Source organism: Drosophila pseudoobscura, chromosome 2, assembly GCF_009870125.1.
Source record: "Drosophila pseudoobscura strain MV-25-SWS-2005 chromosome 2, UCI_Dpse_MV25, whole genome shotgun sequence".
NCBI lineage: Eukaryota > Metazoa > Arthropoda > Insecta > Diptera > Drosophilidae > Drosophila > Drosophila pseudoobscura.
Window position 1 is genome coordinate 18,788,662 of NC_046679.1, and position 18,230 is coordinate 18,806,891.

The 18,230-nt window shown below is 39.3% G+C and overlaps 1 protein-coding gene and 1 long non-coding RNA gene across 7 annotated transcripts in view; one reads left to right on the forward strand and one right to left on the reverse strand.

Moving 5' to 3' along the window:
- side-VII (sidestep VII) overlaps positions 1-18,230 on the reverse strand; it is a 33,032-nt gene that overhangs the window by 2,361 nt on the left and 12,441 nt on the right. The window contains exons 6-16 of one of the 6 annotated variants that reach the window (XM_001359073.4): positions 17,293-17,499; positions 15,173-15,324; positions 14,241-14,385; positions 13,308-13,438; positions 11,781-11,940; positions 11,314-11,484; positions 10,203-10,325; positions 7,118-7,251; positions 5,744-5,918; positions 3,551-3,828; positions 376-573 (exon numbers count right to left, since the gene is read on the reverse strand). In XM_001359073.4, the coding sequence (XP_001359110.3) occupies positions 376-573; positions 3,551-3,828; positions 5,744-5,918; positions 7,118-7,251; positions 10,203-10,325; positions 11,314-11,484; positions 11,781-11,940; positions 13,308-13,438; positions 14,241-14,385; positions 15,173-15,324; positions 17,293-17,499 (1,874 nt within the window). Of the gene's footprint in view, positions 1-375; positions 574-3,550; positions 3,829-4,305; positions 4,413-5,600; positions 5,690-5,743; positions 5,919-7,117; positions 7,252-10,118; positions 10,144-10,202; positions 10,326-11,097; positions 11,255-11,313; positions 11,485-11,780; positions 11,941-13,307; positions 13,439-14,240; positions 14,386-15,172; positions 15,325-17,292; positions 17,500-18,230 lie in introns of those variants that run through there. The other 5 variants (XM_015182145.2, XM_033376884.1, XM_033376885.1 and 2 more) reach the window with 5 other exon arrangements.
- Positions 4,410-5,341, forward strand: LOC117183331 (uncharacterized). Its single transcript, XR_004468488.1, has 3 exons — positions 4,410-4,803; positions 4,866-5,105; positions 5,170-5,341. It is a non-coding gene; the product is annotated as an uncharacterized lncRNA (long non-coding RNA).

An 18,230-nucleotide genomic window follows, 5' to 3' on the forward strand; every position in this document is an offset into this window, starting at 1 on the left:
ATGTCAACGTCCATATAAATCTGTCGTACTCTGCTTAGCAGCAGTCCCGAGCAGCTCTAACGCTCTCGGGCTATCCTACTCTCTCGTCGCGTCTAAGCTTGCTCCATAGGGCCCAAACATTTGGCCCGTCAGCCCTGGCTTTTTTCGGTCGTGAGCTAATCGTCGCAGTTATTAGATTAACATCCTCGCATCAATCGTTCGCCCAATTACCTACATATGTACATACGCGATAAGTCGCTTTACATATGCTAATAAATTGTGAATTACATGCGAACTCTCGACTTTCATTAAATACAGAACTCGCTTTTATTAAAAGCGCTTAATAGCTTAACAGAGATGATTTGTTCTACTTGCTTACAAAAAATATGTACTTACAATTGAGATTTCTCCAGCCATAGCCTGTACCGGGCTATGCACTCCACTGCGTAAAGTACAATAGCCCATGCCGTGGGAAGTGCGTAATGTCATTTCAGCAGCTGTTATATGTTGCGGCTCATTTAAAGAAATTCCTCTACTAGGACTGTGGTCAGTATGGATTGTTGAAATCTGTTGTCTGTTCCTTGTACTGTCGGGCTAGAATGATTGTGATGATTAAATATTTCCTTATGTTCCCGATATATTAAATAATTAATTTAAATATCTTTCCAGTCTGTAGTAATAGCACTATTAGCACTATGCGACAAAATGTAAACTTTTCATAACTAGTAGCTGGTCTTGAAAAAGGGCCTTTGCAACGGCAATACAATAGTAAGATGAGCAACGCTCATACATTTGTTAACCACTTTATATGTATACTCATTTTTGTTAAAGATATTATAAAGAATAATATAGAGTACATATACGATTATAATGATCAGATATACATAAGTAAATACATAATATATTTCAGACATGACTTGACAGTCGAATAATTGTCATTAGGGTATTCAGCGTGCAATGTGTAAATCAGCAAACAATTTTTAAATACGTTTGCATGCATTAAAAAGTAAAAATGTACGTGTGCGTACATTTCTGAACGATTTAATTCCGCTTTCATTACTGCTGTTGTCACTGTCGATCTCGCTATATAGGGCTCGGGCGTTGATGAGGGTTAAAGTCTCCTCTGGAAAAATACGATCTTCTTTGTTTTCATATTACGGGATCGGAGCCTATTTCAAACTATGGGAGGCAAATCGTTCGTTCTCTTTCGTAGTGACTAGACATATTGTTGTTTTGAGCTACGCCGGTGTTTTGCCGAATTCATCTTTTAATTAAACATAATTTAATTATATATTTCGTACGTCGGTTAGTAGTGTGTTTGTTTTGTTGTTTTTTGTAACTACGCTCTCAATTAACATATATCCCGCTCTCTTGTCGTAGCTCTTCGTGTTTATCGTTCTCTCCCTATTACTCAAACCTCGCTCACGAAACTTTTTGGGCAGTAGCTTTCTCTTTTATTAGCTCTCGTTTTAACCGCTGTCATATCAGTCTTACTAATCTGTGGTACTGTGGTAATCTAGTGGTACGGTTAAACGTTTATTTGAGAGTTAAGTGGTATATACATTATTAGCACGAAAAAAAGGGTTGCCAGATAATTGTTGCTTATTCAAACAATAGTATCGATTAAATTTTTAACAAACGCCATGGTCTGTGTCAAAAAATAATGTAAAAAGGATATAACTTATGATCCCTTGCTGGCTCTGCAATAGCGCAGTGCACTAAAAATCAGGCCCGAAAACCCTCGTGTGTGTGATGCTATCGCGCAACGAAATGGTTTGACCGACATGGTCAAATTCATGAGGCAGACGCGTAAGGGCTGCAAAGAGCTGACCGTTGTCAGAAAGACAGCTTCCTTTAAGTGTAGGTACACAATATTTAGAAAGCACCGTTCGTCTCGATGTGCAGGTGTTGTTCTCATTGCAGTGGACTTAAACTTCACGTCTGAACATTTAAAAGTCTAGGTTCAAAATGACCTGGAGTTCCTGTGTGTACAATTGACTTCATTACTTGCTTGTATATTCCAACTTCTTCGGATATCTCCTCGCTACCAGATAGGGATCATATGTTCCATAGTTCCAGACCATAGTTCTTGTTTGGTCTTCGGTAAACGACTCTAATAACTAGTGCCCATTCCACTACATGATTTTTTTGACTGCTTACTGGACCTGTTCCTAACCTTGGGTAGATTGATTGATCTTTGCTTTTTATCGGATCCGAACCAATAGTTGTTAGCCCGAGCCCTTTCGCTCACTATACCTGAAGACGCCTACCATCCTACTTTCGAAGTGTCGCTAGATATAGGACCAACTGTATTGGATCGGTCGAGTAGGCCACCTGAACGTGTTCGTTGCTTAATAATCTAATTAGGAATTTTGATTGGTCCGGTATGTACTTGTGCACTGATGTTATAAAAGGCACAAACATTTTTTACAATGCTCTTGGCACATTTTTTGATTCTTGTGTCCCGCTTTCTTGTGCGATTAGATCTGGAAAAACACCTTGGTTTACCAAAGAGTTATCCAGCCGAAAAAACTTAAAATAAAGACTTTATACCAAATTTCAGGATATTCGTTCTCCTACTTCTCACTCTCGCTATGTAATAAGCTCGGTCAAACTTTTCAGTTCTTAATGCAAAATGCTATAAGGATAGCAGGATACGTTTTTCTCAGGGCCTTAAACAGTTTTACTGCTTCGTAAAAAGTAAGCGTAGAACGTCCGCACACTCATCCGACCTACACCGACTTTAGTAAAGCATTCGACTCTGTAAACCATTCCTTTATCGCATAAACTTGACCCTTTACGGTTTCCGCCCAACCTCCTGAGATGGATTTCTAGCTATCTTTGTGCCAGTTATCAAAGAGTTATCTTCAAAAACTCCCTCTCTTCACCAGTAAAGGTTTCTTCGAGAGTACCACAGGCCCCTTACTCTTCACACTCTTTATTAATGACCTGCCTTCGGTATTAACATGCTCTCGAGTACTTATGTATGCGGTCGATGTTAAACTATGTATCCAGTATAAGGACATTTCATTTCATTCTCGCTTGCAATCCCATCTCAATAACTTTCATTCATGGTGTTGTGCTAACTTGTTACACCTTAATGCCTCGACAAAATTATGACATTTCATCGTTCTAGCACCTTGTTGGCTCCCTATACCCTATTTGGTGGTTCTCTTGAGAGAATTACCCTGGTGGATGATCTTGGTGTCTTATTAGACGCAAAGTTAAAGTTTACCGAACACATTTCAACCATGGTAAATAAGGCCATGGACGTGCTTGGGTTTATAAAGAGGTGGTCAAAGGAATTTGACGACCCCTATATAACAAAGACTCTCTATACCTCGCTAGTTCATCCGATCTTAGAATACGGCTCCTGTGTATGGTGCCCTCCGTACAAAGTACAAAAACTTCTTACTCTTTGCTCTGCGGGCCTTGACTGGGATGCGGGTGTGCGACTCCCATCGCTGTGCAACATGTTCGTTGAATGAACTGCCACATCTATATACTGTATGGTTAGTGATCGAACCGATTTCTCTAGATATAATTAATACTTAAATGACTCGACTCTTACCTGATCATCTGAATCAATAGTTTCCGGTACAACATCGGGATTTTTTTCATCATAATCCTCTAGATCCTTACTTGCAGAACTTTTATCGCTTGGTCCTGGAGATTCACCTCTTGATATATTCTCATTAGACAGTTCTTTCTGACGCCTTCTGGATGAAGCTGTGCATGGTATTCGTAGAGCGAGTATAATCGCTAGTATGGCGACCAGTACAGCTAAGGTTAATCCAATTGTTAGCGATACAACTGGCGAGAATAAAAGCTCCGCACGAAGATTATTAGCTTAAAGTTTAAAAAAGCATGAAATTGTTCGATTTGTTATTTAGAGTGTATTACTATTGGGTTGATAAAATTACTTATTTACTTATATATTTACTTGAATAATTACTTAATAAAATATTTAATAATATTAATCAAATATAATAAGTATATTCCCCTCAGGCTGATTTAATGGCATCAATTAGGGTCTCAGAGTCTTGAAATTGCCTTCCGCCCTAATATACTTTTCGAGACAATAACCCCCAACCGTTTCTATAATATTAAGGTCCGGGAAGTACGGCGGCCAGTCTAGCAATTCCACATTTTGTTGATTTATCCACTTTTTTACCACTCTAGCACTATGAATGGGGGCATTGTCGTGATGGTAAAGCCATGATTTCGATCCAAAAAAACTAGTTATGATTTTTATTTCATTCTCATTGTAGCCCAAAATTCTCTTTAGCTGTACATCGCATTTGACTGTTGCCACGCGGCCCACTCCGCTTCGTTTTTTTGTCAATCCCTAGGGCAGAATAATTCTACAACGAACACACAGTTTTTGACAGGGCGTATGGCCAGTCCCAGTCTCGGAGAAAATATGCCTTCACCTGCCCAAGACATACAATTTTATCCGTGATTTTGCATGGAATAGTTGAATATTTTTTAAATTGTTAATCCTTGAAATCGTAGTTATGAAGTCTAGTGTAATTTTGGCTAGGGTAAAGCGGGAGCGCAATAAAAGCTCGCTCTCTCGCTCCTAGCGAAATCTGCCCGCTTTGCCACCGAAGGTTAGCTACACATTTTTTCGTCCCGCCCAATAAATTTCAAACTACAGGCACCAAAAGTTTTCTGTTCTTCATTTTAGAAAAACTCTTCTGATTTTGAAACCTTCTACAGTTCTGCTACGTATATAGACGCACGCTCCAGTGACTCTCATGGAGGCGTCTGCAAAGGCATGTACTTGAATCGGTGACATGGGATCAGTATGCATAAATCGAGGTATGGTAATCTTCTCCAACTGACCCAAGGATTTTTTTAATTAGTTCCATGCTGTTCCCAAGTTCATTGGAATTGACTCATCCCAAAATAGCATGTTTAGCCAAAGCTCCTGCATTAAGACCTTTGCCTTAATTACTAAAGGACTAGACTAGGGGGGCAAACAGCTTTGATGTCACCGATAATATGTTCCATTTTGTCGCTCTGAGTCCGACATAGTCCTCATTCAGGAGCCCTGGGTCCTCGGAAACAGGGTCTCTGGTCGAGTACTCCTGACTATAAGCTATACGTAGCTGACACCGCAGGTAAAACCCGCACCTGCATTCTTGCAAAAAGAGATTTGCACTTATTTTTGCTCCCAAATTTCAGCAATGAAGACCAAACAGCAGTGTGCCTCGAAGGCCAGGGGTGCTCACAGGCGCTCAGGGCGCTAATAACAGACTGCGAGGCAAAGGACAACGGCCTAACCGTAGGATGCTACGCCAATGCACACCACTGCCAGTGGGGAAGCCCTGACACCAACGAAAGGGGTGAGTACCTTTTCAACTATTTACTGACCACTCAGATGGTCCTATTAAATAGGGGGAGTGATGCCACCTTCATTATTAAAAACCGCAAGGAGGTCCTGGACCTCGCACTTGCCTCTCATGAGTTACATGGCAACATCGTATCCTGGAGGGTCCTGGAAGAGCACTTCTTCTCGGACCACAGGTACGTGGATACCGTATTCTCTTTTTCACTACTTTCAACTTAATCTAAACTAACCTAAGATTATTAAAATTATATTATTTTTGGGTATATGAAATTAAAGAACTTTAATGTCTGTTTAAAAATTTGAAAGATCTTTTTGATAAACAATATTCGGGTAGTAAGCAAGCAAAATAGAGGACTGTAATATATCAAAGGTAAGCCAAGCTTAAGTAAAAAAAAAAATTTTGCTCACTCTGTTCTGATGTTAGCTGCTTTTCTGGCATTCGGAGCATAGCCGCATTAAGTATTTCAGGATCAGATCGGCCTTTTGTATTAAAGGAAAATATAGATAGCTTATACAGGGCACCTGGAGTAAGACCCGAAACCGTAAATCTTGGATTCGTTGATGTAATATTTGCTTTCATTTCCTGAAATAAACAAATTAACATAGCTCGTAAAAAATGTTTTGAATCAATTATTGCTATAAATATATTGAGTTAAATTACGCCAAATTAATTGATTAAAAATGTGGTCTGTTTCAAAATTTGGAAACGTTTGCATTTAAGAAGGACGTATCTAAATTTTTTCACATTTTTATGCGTAATTTCTGCATATCTAACATCTAAAACAAAGGTATTTTTACTACTTAACCAAGTGCCGACCAAAAAAGAATCGCCGACATTTATTCATCCTTCGGTGATATCAGCATATTGTACAACTGAAACTCGATACTCAAATAGGATAGGGGTATTGTGAAAGAAGTAAATGTCTAACATCCAGAAAGAAACGTTTATAACCTCAGTTGTAAGTTTGCCAGTTTATTTCAATATTTTACCCCGTCCTCTTCCGACCCACAAAGTACGAAAATCTGGGCATCTAACCAAAAACGCAGAATCATTAAAAATAGGCATATTTAGCAGATTTCTTAATGTGGATCAGGTCGGATCATAATTATGTTTTATTTCTATGTTTTGGGCCTGTGCTATTACGACGGTAATTATGAGGTAGATTTTAATGGTGTTGAAGTTCGCCGAAAAAAAGGTGTTGAGTGGGGATATGTGTGAGAGCTCGGATTGTGGTAATAAAGTACAATTGTAGGCTGGTTTTCCTCAATTGTACAACACTAAGAATTGATTTTTATATTTTTCTTTAACAAAAAGTTGCAGCATGACCAGTTTTTGTTGACCACTTTCCGAACTAACGAACGACCAGTTGATTTGAAAAGGTTTGTTGCGAAGACTTTTCTGGCATTTGGTACGCTTTAAAACACTCATAATGTCGATTGATTCTTCACCTCTGTATGTATATATTAAAAAAGCTTTTGAAGCTAATTTTCTTATGCCATTCGACACGTGCTTCTTTTTCACCGGTTTTTTAAATAAACACGATGTGATCGTGTGCAATTTTATTGATGGACGTCCTACTAATGTCTAAGGACTCACTGAAACTGGAGCCCGAGACTCCTATATTTTCTTATTTTGCAAAGTCAGATCTCATACGGCGGTTCTGGGTTTTTTTTGCAAGCGATCTTCTCTCCCCTCTCAGTTTATATAATATTAATACGAGTATGTATGACGGGTGAGTAATAAAGTTGAACATAAAATATTTTTAATCTAGTGTATCTTACATGTGTATTAGTGTCCGTCAGCTCCATAAGAAAATGTTGCGGTAGGCCGCCATTGAAACCATCACTACAAGTAACCGTTAATGATGACACAGATATATTGATTAGAGTACAATTGTGCACTTTTTCCGGTCGACCTTAAAATATATAAGAACAATTTTTTATAGACAATAAAATAATTACATTCAAAACAATTCTGGTATTGCGAGTGATAAAAAGGAAGGGTATATCAGAAGCTGATCATATTAGATAAAACTATAAAAAAGCCTCATGTATATCTTTATTTATATATATATAGTGACATATCCATAATTCTCCACCTCCCATACACATTATGTTTATGTCCAATTCATCCACCCCATCCACACTAGTACCCCATCCACACAAGTAACAGGACACCACTGAAGAATCAATAACTGATTCTTCCCACACTACAAGCTAGGGCCCTATTATATAAACAATGGACTCCATTGATTCATCAAGCCAGAATCACGCCACTCTCGGTGTCGGGTCAAGCAGCTTAAATATTGTAAATTATTGCCAGTGGTGCGGCCCAAAGGAAATGCATTTTGTTGTTGTCATTTCCAATGCCCCCACTGGAAAGATCATTTGCTACCGCATATGCACATGCAGCGGAATTCTTTCGTCTCTTTATATCGCAATCTCTCGCACTCGGCTTAACAGCGGCCCCGAGCAGCTCTAACGCTCTCGGGCTATCCTACGCTCTCGCTCGCGTCTAAGCTTGCTGCATAGGACCCGGCAATTTGGCCCGTCAGCCCTTGCATGGGCAGTCTTGAGCTAATCGTCGCAGCTATTAGATTAACATCCTCGCATCAATCGTTCACCCAATCATCCCCATATGTACCTACGCGTTAAGTTGGTTTACGGTTTACGATTTGCAAAACTAATTTAAGTGAACTGAAGTGAGCGGAGATAGTGAATCACCAAGGACAGTGAAACACTAAATACAAAATCAAAAAAACTTACAAGTGAACCAAAATAAAGTTAAAAACTACAACAAAACAAAACCAATCAACACCAACAAATACAACATGGCGTTACCACCACTGACATTGAGCGAAATCCACTTGAACCAGGCATTGCTGTCGATCCGACAAATCCGACAAATCCTGCCTTTGATGGTTCATCTGGACAGTTGAGTTCGTTCATCAACCGAATCGAATATGTATGCAGTTTATATCCAACTGAAGATCTTCGACAACAAAGGATCCTATTTGGAGTGACCGAGATCCAACTGACAGGAGAGGCACAACGCATATCGCAGATGATACAACCCAACACATGGCACGAACTGAAGACGGCGCTAATCAAGGAGTTCAAAAATCACACACCGTATGAAGAACTCTTGCGACAACTATACACCACCAGATTCAACGGCAGTCTTCGTATGTTTATAGAAGAATTAGAGATAAAAGCATTATTAATAAACAATAAGCTAAAATTAGAAAATATACCAGAAAATAATGTCATTTATACAAATTTTCTGAATAACACAATTAAAGATGTCATTACTCGAAAACTTCCTGACAGAATGTGCATGACCTTGCGCTCGAAGTTTTCTTTGCTTGAAAATATCCCAAGGACTCTAATCTTTGCTTTATAGGCAAGCGAACAGAGTATTCCCCTGAGGGTAAGCTAGTGTGATGGTTGACGAAGTGTTCCTCCTCTGTTGCCCTTGCGATTGGTTCAAAGAGGTTTGTGCACTTCCCAAAATTGACGAACCAAGTCATCGAGCCAAATGCTGTGATTGGTGTCATCCGAAGATTGGGTTTCGATAACCGACGAAGAGTTAGGGGCCGAGTGGCCGACACCAGATAGAATTCATCCGAGATGTGTCTTCTGCAGCAAAGGTAATCCAGGCGCCAGCTAAATTTGTCTTACACACAGCAACTCAAAGAAAAGTCCGGCTCCGATGAGCAGATCAATGCGCTGCGGCTTATGGCACAAAAGGCCAGCAAGCTGGATATTCAAAGGTATAGGCCAATTAGCAGTGCTAATTGAGACGCAAGGTTGACTATTCGTAATCTTCTGGGCAACGACGGCAGTGATGCTAGTGGTGAAATCTGAAATCCGCGATTTCAAAACGAGATCCACCGAGATACCTTCAGTTGAGAAGCTAGCATCTCCTATGCCAGAGACTGCAGTAAGGGACTAAGTTTTACGCAGTTGATGCTGATTAGCTAGACGAGCTGTTACGAAATGCAATTGCGAGCCCGAGTCCAACGACGACGGTGGCTAATAGAACAGGCTCAGACGAATGCTGGGATATATGAGCATGCGGCGAGGAGGGCGAGACGGCGAGACAATGCAACCATGGCGGTATGAATATCGAGTCTACCTATTCATAGTTGATTAAAACCAAAGCATAAATTCCTGTGGAATATAATTTTCAAATGAACCGTTAAACACCGGTCGGTACTTCTGGCACTGTGTCGTTTTTACTTTCTTCGGAATAGGACCATTTTTTTTTTAACAATACCAACATTTTTTATTTGCAACAGTATTTAACGGTAATGTGGCATTTGGGAAGGTACTCTTCTAGGGACGGGTTTCAAAAATGTTTTTTTTTTCAGTCAGATTTCCATATCACATGACTTCGGCATATCGTTTGCAAAAGCGCTATGAAGCCATTTGACCAATTATCCTAAAATCACATTTTATCATTACTTAATGGTACATTACAATACAGGCCTAAAATATCAAGATATATAATAATTTCAAACTTACATCCAAATAAATATATTAAAAAAATATTTTTTAATTAAAATTTTTCATTTAAAAAATAACAAAAATATTTGTCTCATTCTTAGTATAATTTTTTCTCAAACGTTGATTTTTTTAACTTTTTCAACTTGATCAGTTGTTACCGCATATGTACATCGAGCAAAACTCATTGAACATATCTGATAGCTTTAGTTTTTGGTTCATTATTCAACATTAAAAAGGTCAACTTTTTTCATAAGTCTATTTAATATTAATTTAATTTAACAGGAATAGGTTCTAAGTCACTAGAGTTTTATAAAGAGAATTATAGAATTGTTATTGATTATTAAAAAGTAAAATTTACCTGCAGCAATAATGTGAAATACGCAGGGTACTCGCTGCTTTCCGATTTTATTCGTAGCTATACATAAAAGGGTACCATAGTCCAGTTCAGTTATTGGAGTGTATGTTACAACGGAAGATGTGCCTAAAAAGATGTAATATATGATATCTAGCTGATTTCAAATAATTTTGAAATATTAAAATTCTCTCATTGTACTGAAATTTACTTTTACTTTTACTTTTACTTTTACTTTACTTTTATTTCTTTCAACTTAGTCTGCTTAAGGTTTCTCTCAACACTTTATCCTACGATGGTGCACAGTTCCCATATTATGTATTAAGGTTCTCCTTGGCTTGAGTGATGTTTTTTTTTTTTCAAAAAAAAAAAACCTTAATAGCGGTTGTTCTTTTGCATATCCTCATTAAATTGACCCAATAAGCTGTAATAATATTCACCATTGATTTTTTTAGCTTTTTGAAGAAGTCAATGTAGATAATACCGCGTGCATCCCAAAAAATGACTTAATTGGCTGGAAAGCCCAACTTACTCTTCTTTGGTGCAGAATCACATTGAGAAACCGAATTTTTTGACTGCTGTCCGCTCTCTGCTGTTTTGTGGTGGACCCATGTTTTATCCACGGTTAAGAAACGGCCTTATTGTGGTTAAGCAACGTCAAACACTCTTGTGAAATTGTCAAACGTGTCCGTTTGTGGTACACATCTTGAGGAAAGTTTTGTCATACCCAAGTGATCACTCAAAATGAAAACTTCTGAGTCCATTCGTATGCCACTGACTTCCATAATGTCTCGCACTTTCAAACTCCGAACAAATTGTGAATTTTTGCAGAGAGAGAGAATTTTTGGTGTAGAGACCAGACAAACCGAAATTGTGCAAACCATTTTTTATACCGGATACTCAAAATGAGGATTTCCGACCCTATAAAGTATATATATTCTTGGTCAGCATCAATAGTCCTCCGTCCGTCCATCCGTCTTGTTGCATAAGTTGCTTCAAAAGTAACAACATACAACATCCGACCATTCGTCTTGAATCGATCATCTTACTACGAGCCACTGAACAGGAGCAGTTCTTATAATTTATCGGCTGGCATGTGTGGTTAGGCAGAACTTACCCGATTGAATAATGTGATTTTTAGCAACGTCAATACTTTCCGCCGAATTATTAAATGTCCAACTAAATTCGACTTCATGTGGGTTTGCATCGACAACACACCTTATTTTAGCATCTTCGTGTTTTGCTATCCCGTAGATTTTCTTCTGGTTCTGCAAACATGTGGGAGAATCTAAAAAATGAAATAAGACAAAGTTCAACTTTAAAAGATTGTAAATAAATACTGTTAAGGCAAATCAGTTGCCTGCCTATATATGACGTAGACTATTTATATTATGATGCTCGGATTGGGATTCGGATTCGGAGGCGTTGGCTTCGGCGTTTATATTGCCGGCTATCGGCTGTGAAAACGATTTTACTTTTTCTATAAATGTTATACTTAATAATGTAGCTTTCTCGCACGGAAGTTAGCTTTTTTGTTTGACTAAAAATAAATATCTATAAAAACATCGTACGAGAAAAACTTACACAAAATATTCAAGGCAAACGGGGCACTTATTCCTTCTCCTTCTGCATTAAATCCAACGCATGAATAGTTACCAGCAGTTGATCTTGTCACACCTTGCAGAACCAAAGAGTGGTTACTAATTATTATCCCTTGAGAAATGTTATGAAACAATGGTTGATCCTATAAAAAAAAGAAAAAAAATGTATAATAGTTTTTCTTAATATGTGCGAAACCAAAAGCAAAAGTAATATACTAAATTCTGCTCATTAAGATCGGTAAAGACAGCTATTTCCCGACATATTTAATTCAATTATTTTCAATATGAATGCTGATACTCACAGCTTGTCAGACATTTTAAAATACACAGATGCTGCATCTAAAATGACTTGATCTTCTTAAAATGAAAGAAAGGTCAGAAAGTTCCGTCGTTTTGCTTTAATTTAACAAATTAAGGTATTTTATCACGATTTATATTTTCGAAACAACCAAGTCCGTCAGAAAATGAAACTTATTGTAGTATGCAACGTAATGAAGTGGTGGAGGGTGAAAAGCTTCTGCGCTTAATCTAGTCTTATTTCAGTCGAGAGGTGGCATGAGTAAGAGGAAGGAGACGCTGCTCTATTTGCTCGCTTTTTACATAACGTAAAAATGGATAAAACGAAGGGGGAACGTTGTGAGTTGCTGCGGCGACCGCAACTCTACATTCATACCCGATACATAGTCAGTATGGCTACATTGAGCGACAATGTGTGCATGCGGGAGAGACAGAAAACGTGTCTGAACATATCGTCGGGCGCTGCGTAGCCACTGCAAATTAATTTGTTCCTTTTGGCTATAAAAATGATCCGATCTGATCCAGATTCAGCAATCTCATAGATACAGTCATTCTCTATGATTGTGAGTATTTTTAGTTTTCTCGTATCTTCAAAATTGTGCATGCCACAGACTTTCGTCCTTTGTGGGGTCGGAAGTGGGCGGGGCAACATTTCTAGAAACGACGATAACGTCACATTTGGATCGTCGAATCCGGAGCACTTGTCGTTGCCAATCGATCAGTTGTTGAACTTCATGGAAGACACTTTCTATCCCAAGGAAAGCAAACTGTTGCTCTTCCCGTTCATGGGCACTTGAATGCATTGAGCTCTGAATGTATTTCAATGCCAAAATGTCGCTAGTCAATGACGACGAGGAATTTATTGACAGAGTCATCGAAGGTATACCAGATGGAGGCTTGCGTAGAGAAGCCCACAGGCAGTGCTTCGGTGCTCCGTATCAACTACGCCGTGGGGCTAGCCGTGGCCTAGGCTATACTCTTTGGGTATCGCGTATAAAAATACAATACTATTAGTATACTAAATAAAAAAAAAAAAATGGTTTGTAATCTCAAGACTAGTAAATTTTATCATACATTTTGAATAGTCTTATGCTTCCAACGCGTTGCAACGCCCCAAATATCTTCACGCCTGGGGCGGGTGCTGCTCTTGCCCCCACAAAGATCTTTTTTAAAAAGTCTCCAAACCCGTTTTCTCCCCTTTTTTAATACTTACGTTGTGACGCCATTCAATTCGAAAAACATTTGGATGAGCTATCACTAGACAATCAAAGTAAACATCTGAGCCCTCACGTAAAGTATTTGCATCTAAAGACGTTCCCAATCGAACATATGCCTCCGGAACATCTGAAAAAAATGTAATAAAATTATAAATCATAAGAAGCACAACGTGTTGATAAGTTCAGATTGGCAGTCTGAATGTGCAAACCACTGTCGCGAAGCCATAGTAAGAATAGGGTGTCCCAAAAATATTGTAATTCAGTTTAAAGATGTTCTTGCAGTTAAGAACACGGGCTTTATCCGTAATAAAAACTCAAAATGTTGGATTTAATAATTGTTGAGAAATGAGCCTCGTAGTTTTAGTTCGATGTTCATGTATATTACAATCGCCCTATTCATACGCTCATGATTGTATTGCACATCTTAAGTAACTATTTTTATGCGTATAACTGTGCTGCTATTGCTTGTGTCCAAAACATAGCTGTAATGTTCTCACGTATAGCTAAAGCCCGCAGCTGCATACGCATGCAACGATGTGTACCGTTTTGCATTGGACCGTTGCACTGCCTGATCTTTCAATTCCCTTTTGTCTCGACTTCTTTTGTGGAGTGGAAGTTAGTAGAAATCTCTAGATGAAACCAACCGCACGCATAGTTTATACCGCTGCATCAATAGTGCAGCCAATAGTGTGGGTAGGCTAGTTAAAATACCTCTTAGTAATTAGATCCGTTAAGTCCAGATAGTCGAAGACTGGAAAAATGAGTATAGAGATAACTCCTCCTCAATTTCTAAAGGAGTCTTTTAGGCTTCAATTTATAATGAAATCCCTGTCAAACCATGATCAAACACTGTCAAACACTGATCAATTGACTGGAGCGCCAAAAAAATTCGATGTATTTTGTTATAAATAAATAATTTGCACACTTACATTGAATGTCAAGCTTCCATCCATCTTCTAGAGGCTCCGATGGGACAGCATGGTTGTAAGCTTTGCACGATAAAAACTTCCCCGCATCGGCTTTACTTAGGCTGATGGAAAGAGTACTTGTTGTCTGGTTACCATCACTTGACGTCTAAAAAAAATCATAAATAGTCAGTATAAACAATTGGCGTACGTTAACTAGGTATCTTGATCTAGGTATATTTGATTTGTATTTTAAAAGTAACAAATAAGCATTATTGCGTTAGAAATAAATGTTAAGATAAAAGTCACTGACGGTTTTCTTTCGTAGTGATCAGAAGCGTTTTTGTTTTGCACTCCGCATTTTTTTCTTTTGTTTTGAATAAGCAGCCGGTGTTTTCGTAAATTCTACAATATGGAATTCTATTCTATTCCCCGTACACTATGCATTTTGATTTGTGTTAAAACATTATTTAACTTTTTATATTTGTGCTGTTGCTTGTAAGTAAGCATTGCATTGCATTACAGTCCGCTCTTGTCTTGCAGCTTTTGATGTGTTATCACTCTCTCCCTATCACTTAAACTTAAACTTCCCCGCTATGGGGATAAGATTATCTTTGCCTTAAGCCTAGCGTGTGGAATTGTCCCCACTGCCAGTATCTTCCTGAAGATGCTACTGCGCAGCTTCCCTTTAAGAAGGATGTGCGCCATCGAGGCTAGTGAACCTTCTCTTGGAATCTGTGCCGGCTTGATGGTTGTGTAACCAGGGAGATGAGATATTTTGAATATGTATGGAATCATTATATATTTCTATACTTTTTGAGTATCTTGCATAAAAAGTCGTGTTCATTCCAGATGGGCAAACTATTTTATCTTAAATGACATAAGTGCAAACACATAATAAACATAAGAAAACTGATTGTATATCTAGCATTGTATAGCAATTAATTTTTACTTACAGTTTCCGTTGTTTTTTCAAGTCGTATTCCATTTTGCCACCAAGTAATTACTGCAGGCGGTCTGGATCCAGCACTTTGACATAAAAGATCATATCGTCGTCCAGCAGAGAGAGGCTGATGAGCCCCTAACAATCGGATGTTTAAGGGCGAAACTACAAAGATATATAAATATAACTTTAGTTTTGTTTATTAGGTTACCGTTAATCTGGTCTAATGAGATCATGAGGTGGTTCAAAATGAGGCCTAGCTGGGGCCACCACACGGATCTGCGTATAGTGGCATCCCTTACGTACCGAAACAATCAGTCTTGGACAGCCAGCGGGTGTTCGCGAAGACGCAACACTGACGATGCGCTTGTGGTGCCGCCTCATATAAGGAGCTCACACACTCCCGTCCCTACAAGCTACCTACACACATCCCATCCCATCCCAACCCCCACACCCACCTCACACCGGGCCGGACTAAGTGTGTTACTCGACCCGTGCCGAGAGTCAGGCTGGCCGGTGGTCCCGTATAAAAACTAGCGCAGTCGCTAACGGAGGGCTCAGGGACTTTGTAGGGACTTCTCGTGGGAAGAAGATGTATAAAAAGCAAATAAATAACAAAATAAACAAAATAACTGCGGCACGTACCCAAACGACAACTTGGAGCCTGGTAACCAGGTAATACCTGTACGGTGGAACCCGAAGGGGTCCCATCCCGAATCTGGATGGTAAGGAAACTCCCGAGGCTGACAGCTTAGAGAGGCAGCTAAGCAATACTGCGGCTACCCGACCTACTGGTAAAGCGGAGGGGATGACTTGCCGTCGACATGCGCACAAGCCAAGTGCTACACCTAAGCCGAAAAGAGGAGGTCATGCGAGCACGAAGGCCAGCCCATCAGCCGACTGGCTGAAAAAGGTGGAGTGGGCCCCGGATGAGTTTCCAGAGTTTACCTCGGAGCAAAAGAAGGCTCCTCAAGCAAAATGGCAGCGCTCGCAGGAGACGCCTGTACCGGTTACAAAGCGCTCCAGAGTCATGCCTAACGTCTCCTTTGCGCTGATTGCCAAGGAGAAAACGCTGATCGGCGTCTTCGACAAAGGCAGCGTAGTGGGGAGAATACCTCATATGGATACCTCAATGAAAGTGGGTGGAAGGCCGATCGCTGCTTTGAGATCCTTGACTCCTTGAATCCTGAGATTCAAGACGGTGACATCATCTATGGGATCGTCCGCCCAGTAAAGGTATGTCAACAGAGGCACCCCGCAAGGTGGTGTTCTGTCTCATCTTCTGTGTAACATAGCAGTCAACAAGGTTCTATGTGACCTGGACGACGTTGCAATTATCTTCTCGGTAAAATACCCCCAAACACTGTGCGACTTAATATCCGCAAAGCTCGCGCAACTGTCGGAATGGACAGTATTTCGCGGCCTGGGAGTAAATCCGTCAAAAACGGAACTCGTATTATTCACGAATAAATACAAGCACCGCCCTCAACCCACCAATATTATATGGATGCAGGCTCTCCTTTAGCGACGGTGCCAGTTATTTAGGGTTGGTAATTGACAAGCAGCTTAACTGGAACCTGAATGTCAACGAGAGAGTGAAAAAGGCAACGACTGCACTCTACACATGTAAAAAAGCTATCGGGCTAAGATGGGGTATGAATCCAAGCATAGTCCAATGGATATATCTAGCTATACTTAGACCAAGACTACTATACGGAGTTACGGTGGGCCGGCCGGTCCTATCAAAAAGGGCGATCACCAAGCAACTGGGCAAAGTTCAGCGAACTCCCGCCCTATGCATCAGCGAAGCTCTTCGCACTACCCCAAATTATGCGCTAAATACCTTCCAATGCCTCCAGAGCGTTGACCTGGAAGGAAAGGAACGGGCAGAAGCGCAGCAATACGTCTAGAGACTCAAGTCAATAGGTGACCCAGTGCATAGGTCACTCAGCCATATTAAACAATAGCAATATCGTCCCTTCAAGAACGGAATATTAAACTTAATTCACTTAAAACAAAGTGGAGCCCCGATTCTATAAGGAAAAGTAAGGTTCGTACCGTATGAAGAAAAAATTCGACTTTTTCCATAGTGTACTTATCGCAATCGAAAAAATATATTTTGAAAAAACTTACAGTTCATATCAATTTGAACAACAGCTTCAACGATTGGTGCACGAGGATGGCTCACTGCTCTGCATGTAAGTCGAGAGTTAAGGTCTTTTCTTCCAAGCGATGTCAAAGATATTACACATTCGATCATTTTTCCTCCTTCTGAATGAAAAACATCGCAAGGCATTTCCACACCATCTCGATACCAACTAATTGTAGGAACTGGGTAGCCTAAAATATTAAAATTGTGTTAGCAAGTGCTTTTTTTATATTTCTCGAGTCTGTGTAATTTTAATATATTTTATTACTAAGGTGATTTTAATTATCAACAAATCTTATAACATTTCCAAATTTGTCGTACAAGAAATACAGGAGCTTACATAAATACGAACAGAGCATTAATTTGTTAGTTTTGGCTGAGATCAAATGCAATAACGAGCTTTCAACTTATGAGCATATAATTAGTTAAAATGTCGGAGTTAGATAATGAGTTTAAAAGGTAATCAAATATCAAATCAATCAAGTGAGTGTACAAGCTGTATTTAATAATTCGAGTTGAGTTTTCCAATTAAAATACTATTATCATTATTCTCGCTCGAAAATATCATGAATTATCTATTCCCCCTTATTACAATTTTCTATATTTTTATATTTTATAGATAGATTTATAGATCTATTTTTTTATAATAATCCTTGTTGTTTGAAATGAATTGCTTGTGGAATTTTATTTAGAAGCCATGCATAGATCGATGTGGGGCAATATACCATGACAAAATCATGGGATGGGAATTTGGGTGATCCTGGTTGGGTTGGAAATGGCTGTTGCCAAAAAGTCAGCACAGCTGAGAGTTAGCTCTGATAGACATGCGGATGCTAGTTTCTCTTTTCCTTGCTAAATTTTGCCGTCACCTCGTTCTTTTTGGTCCAATCGTCAAGAGCAAAGATATCATTGTGCGAACAAA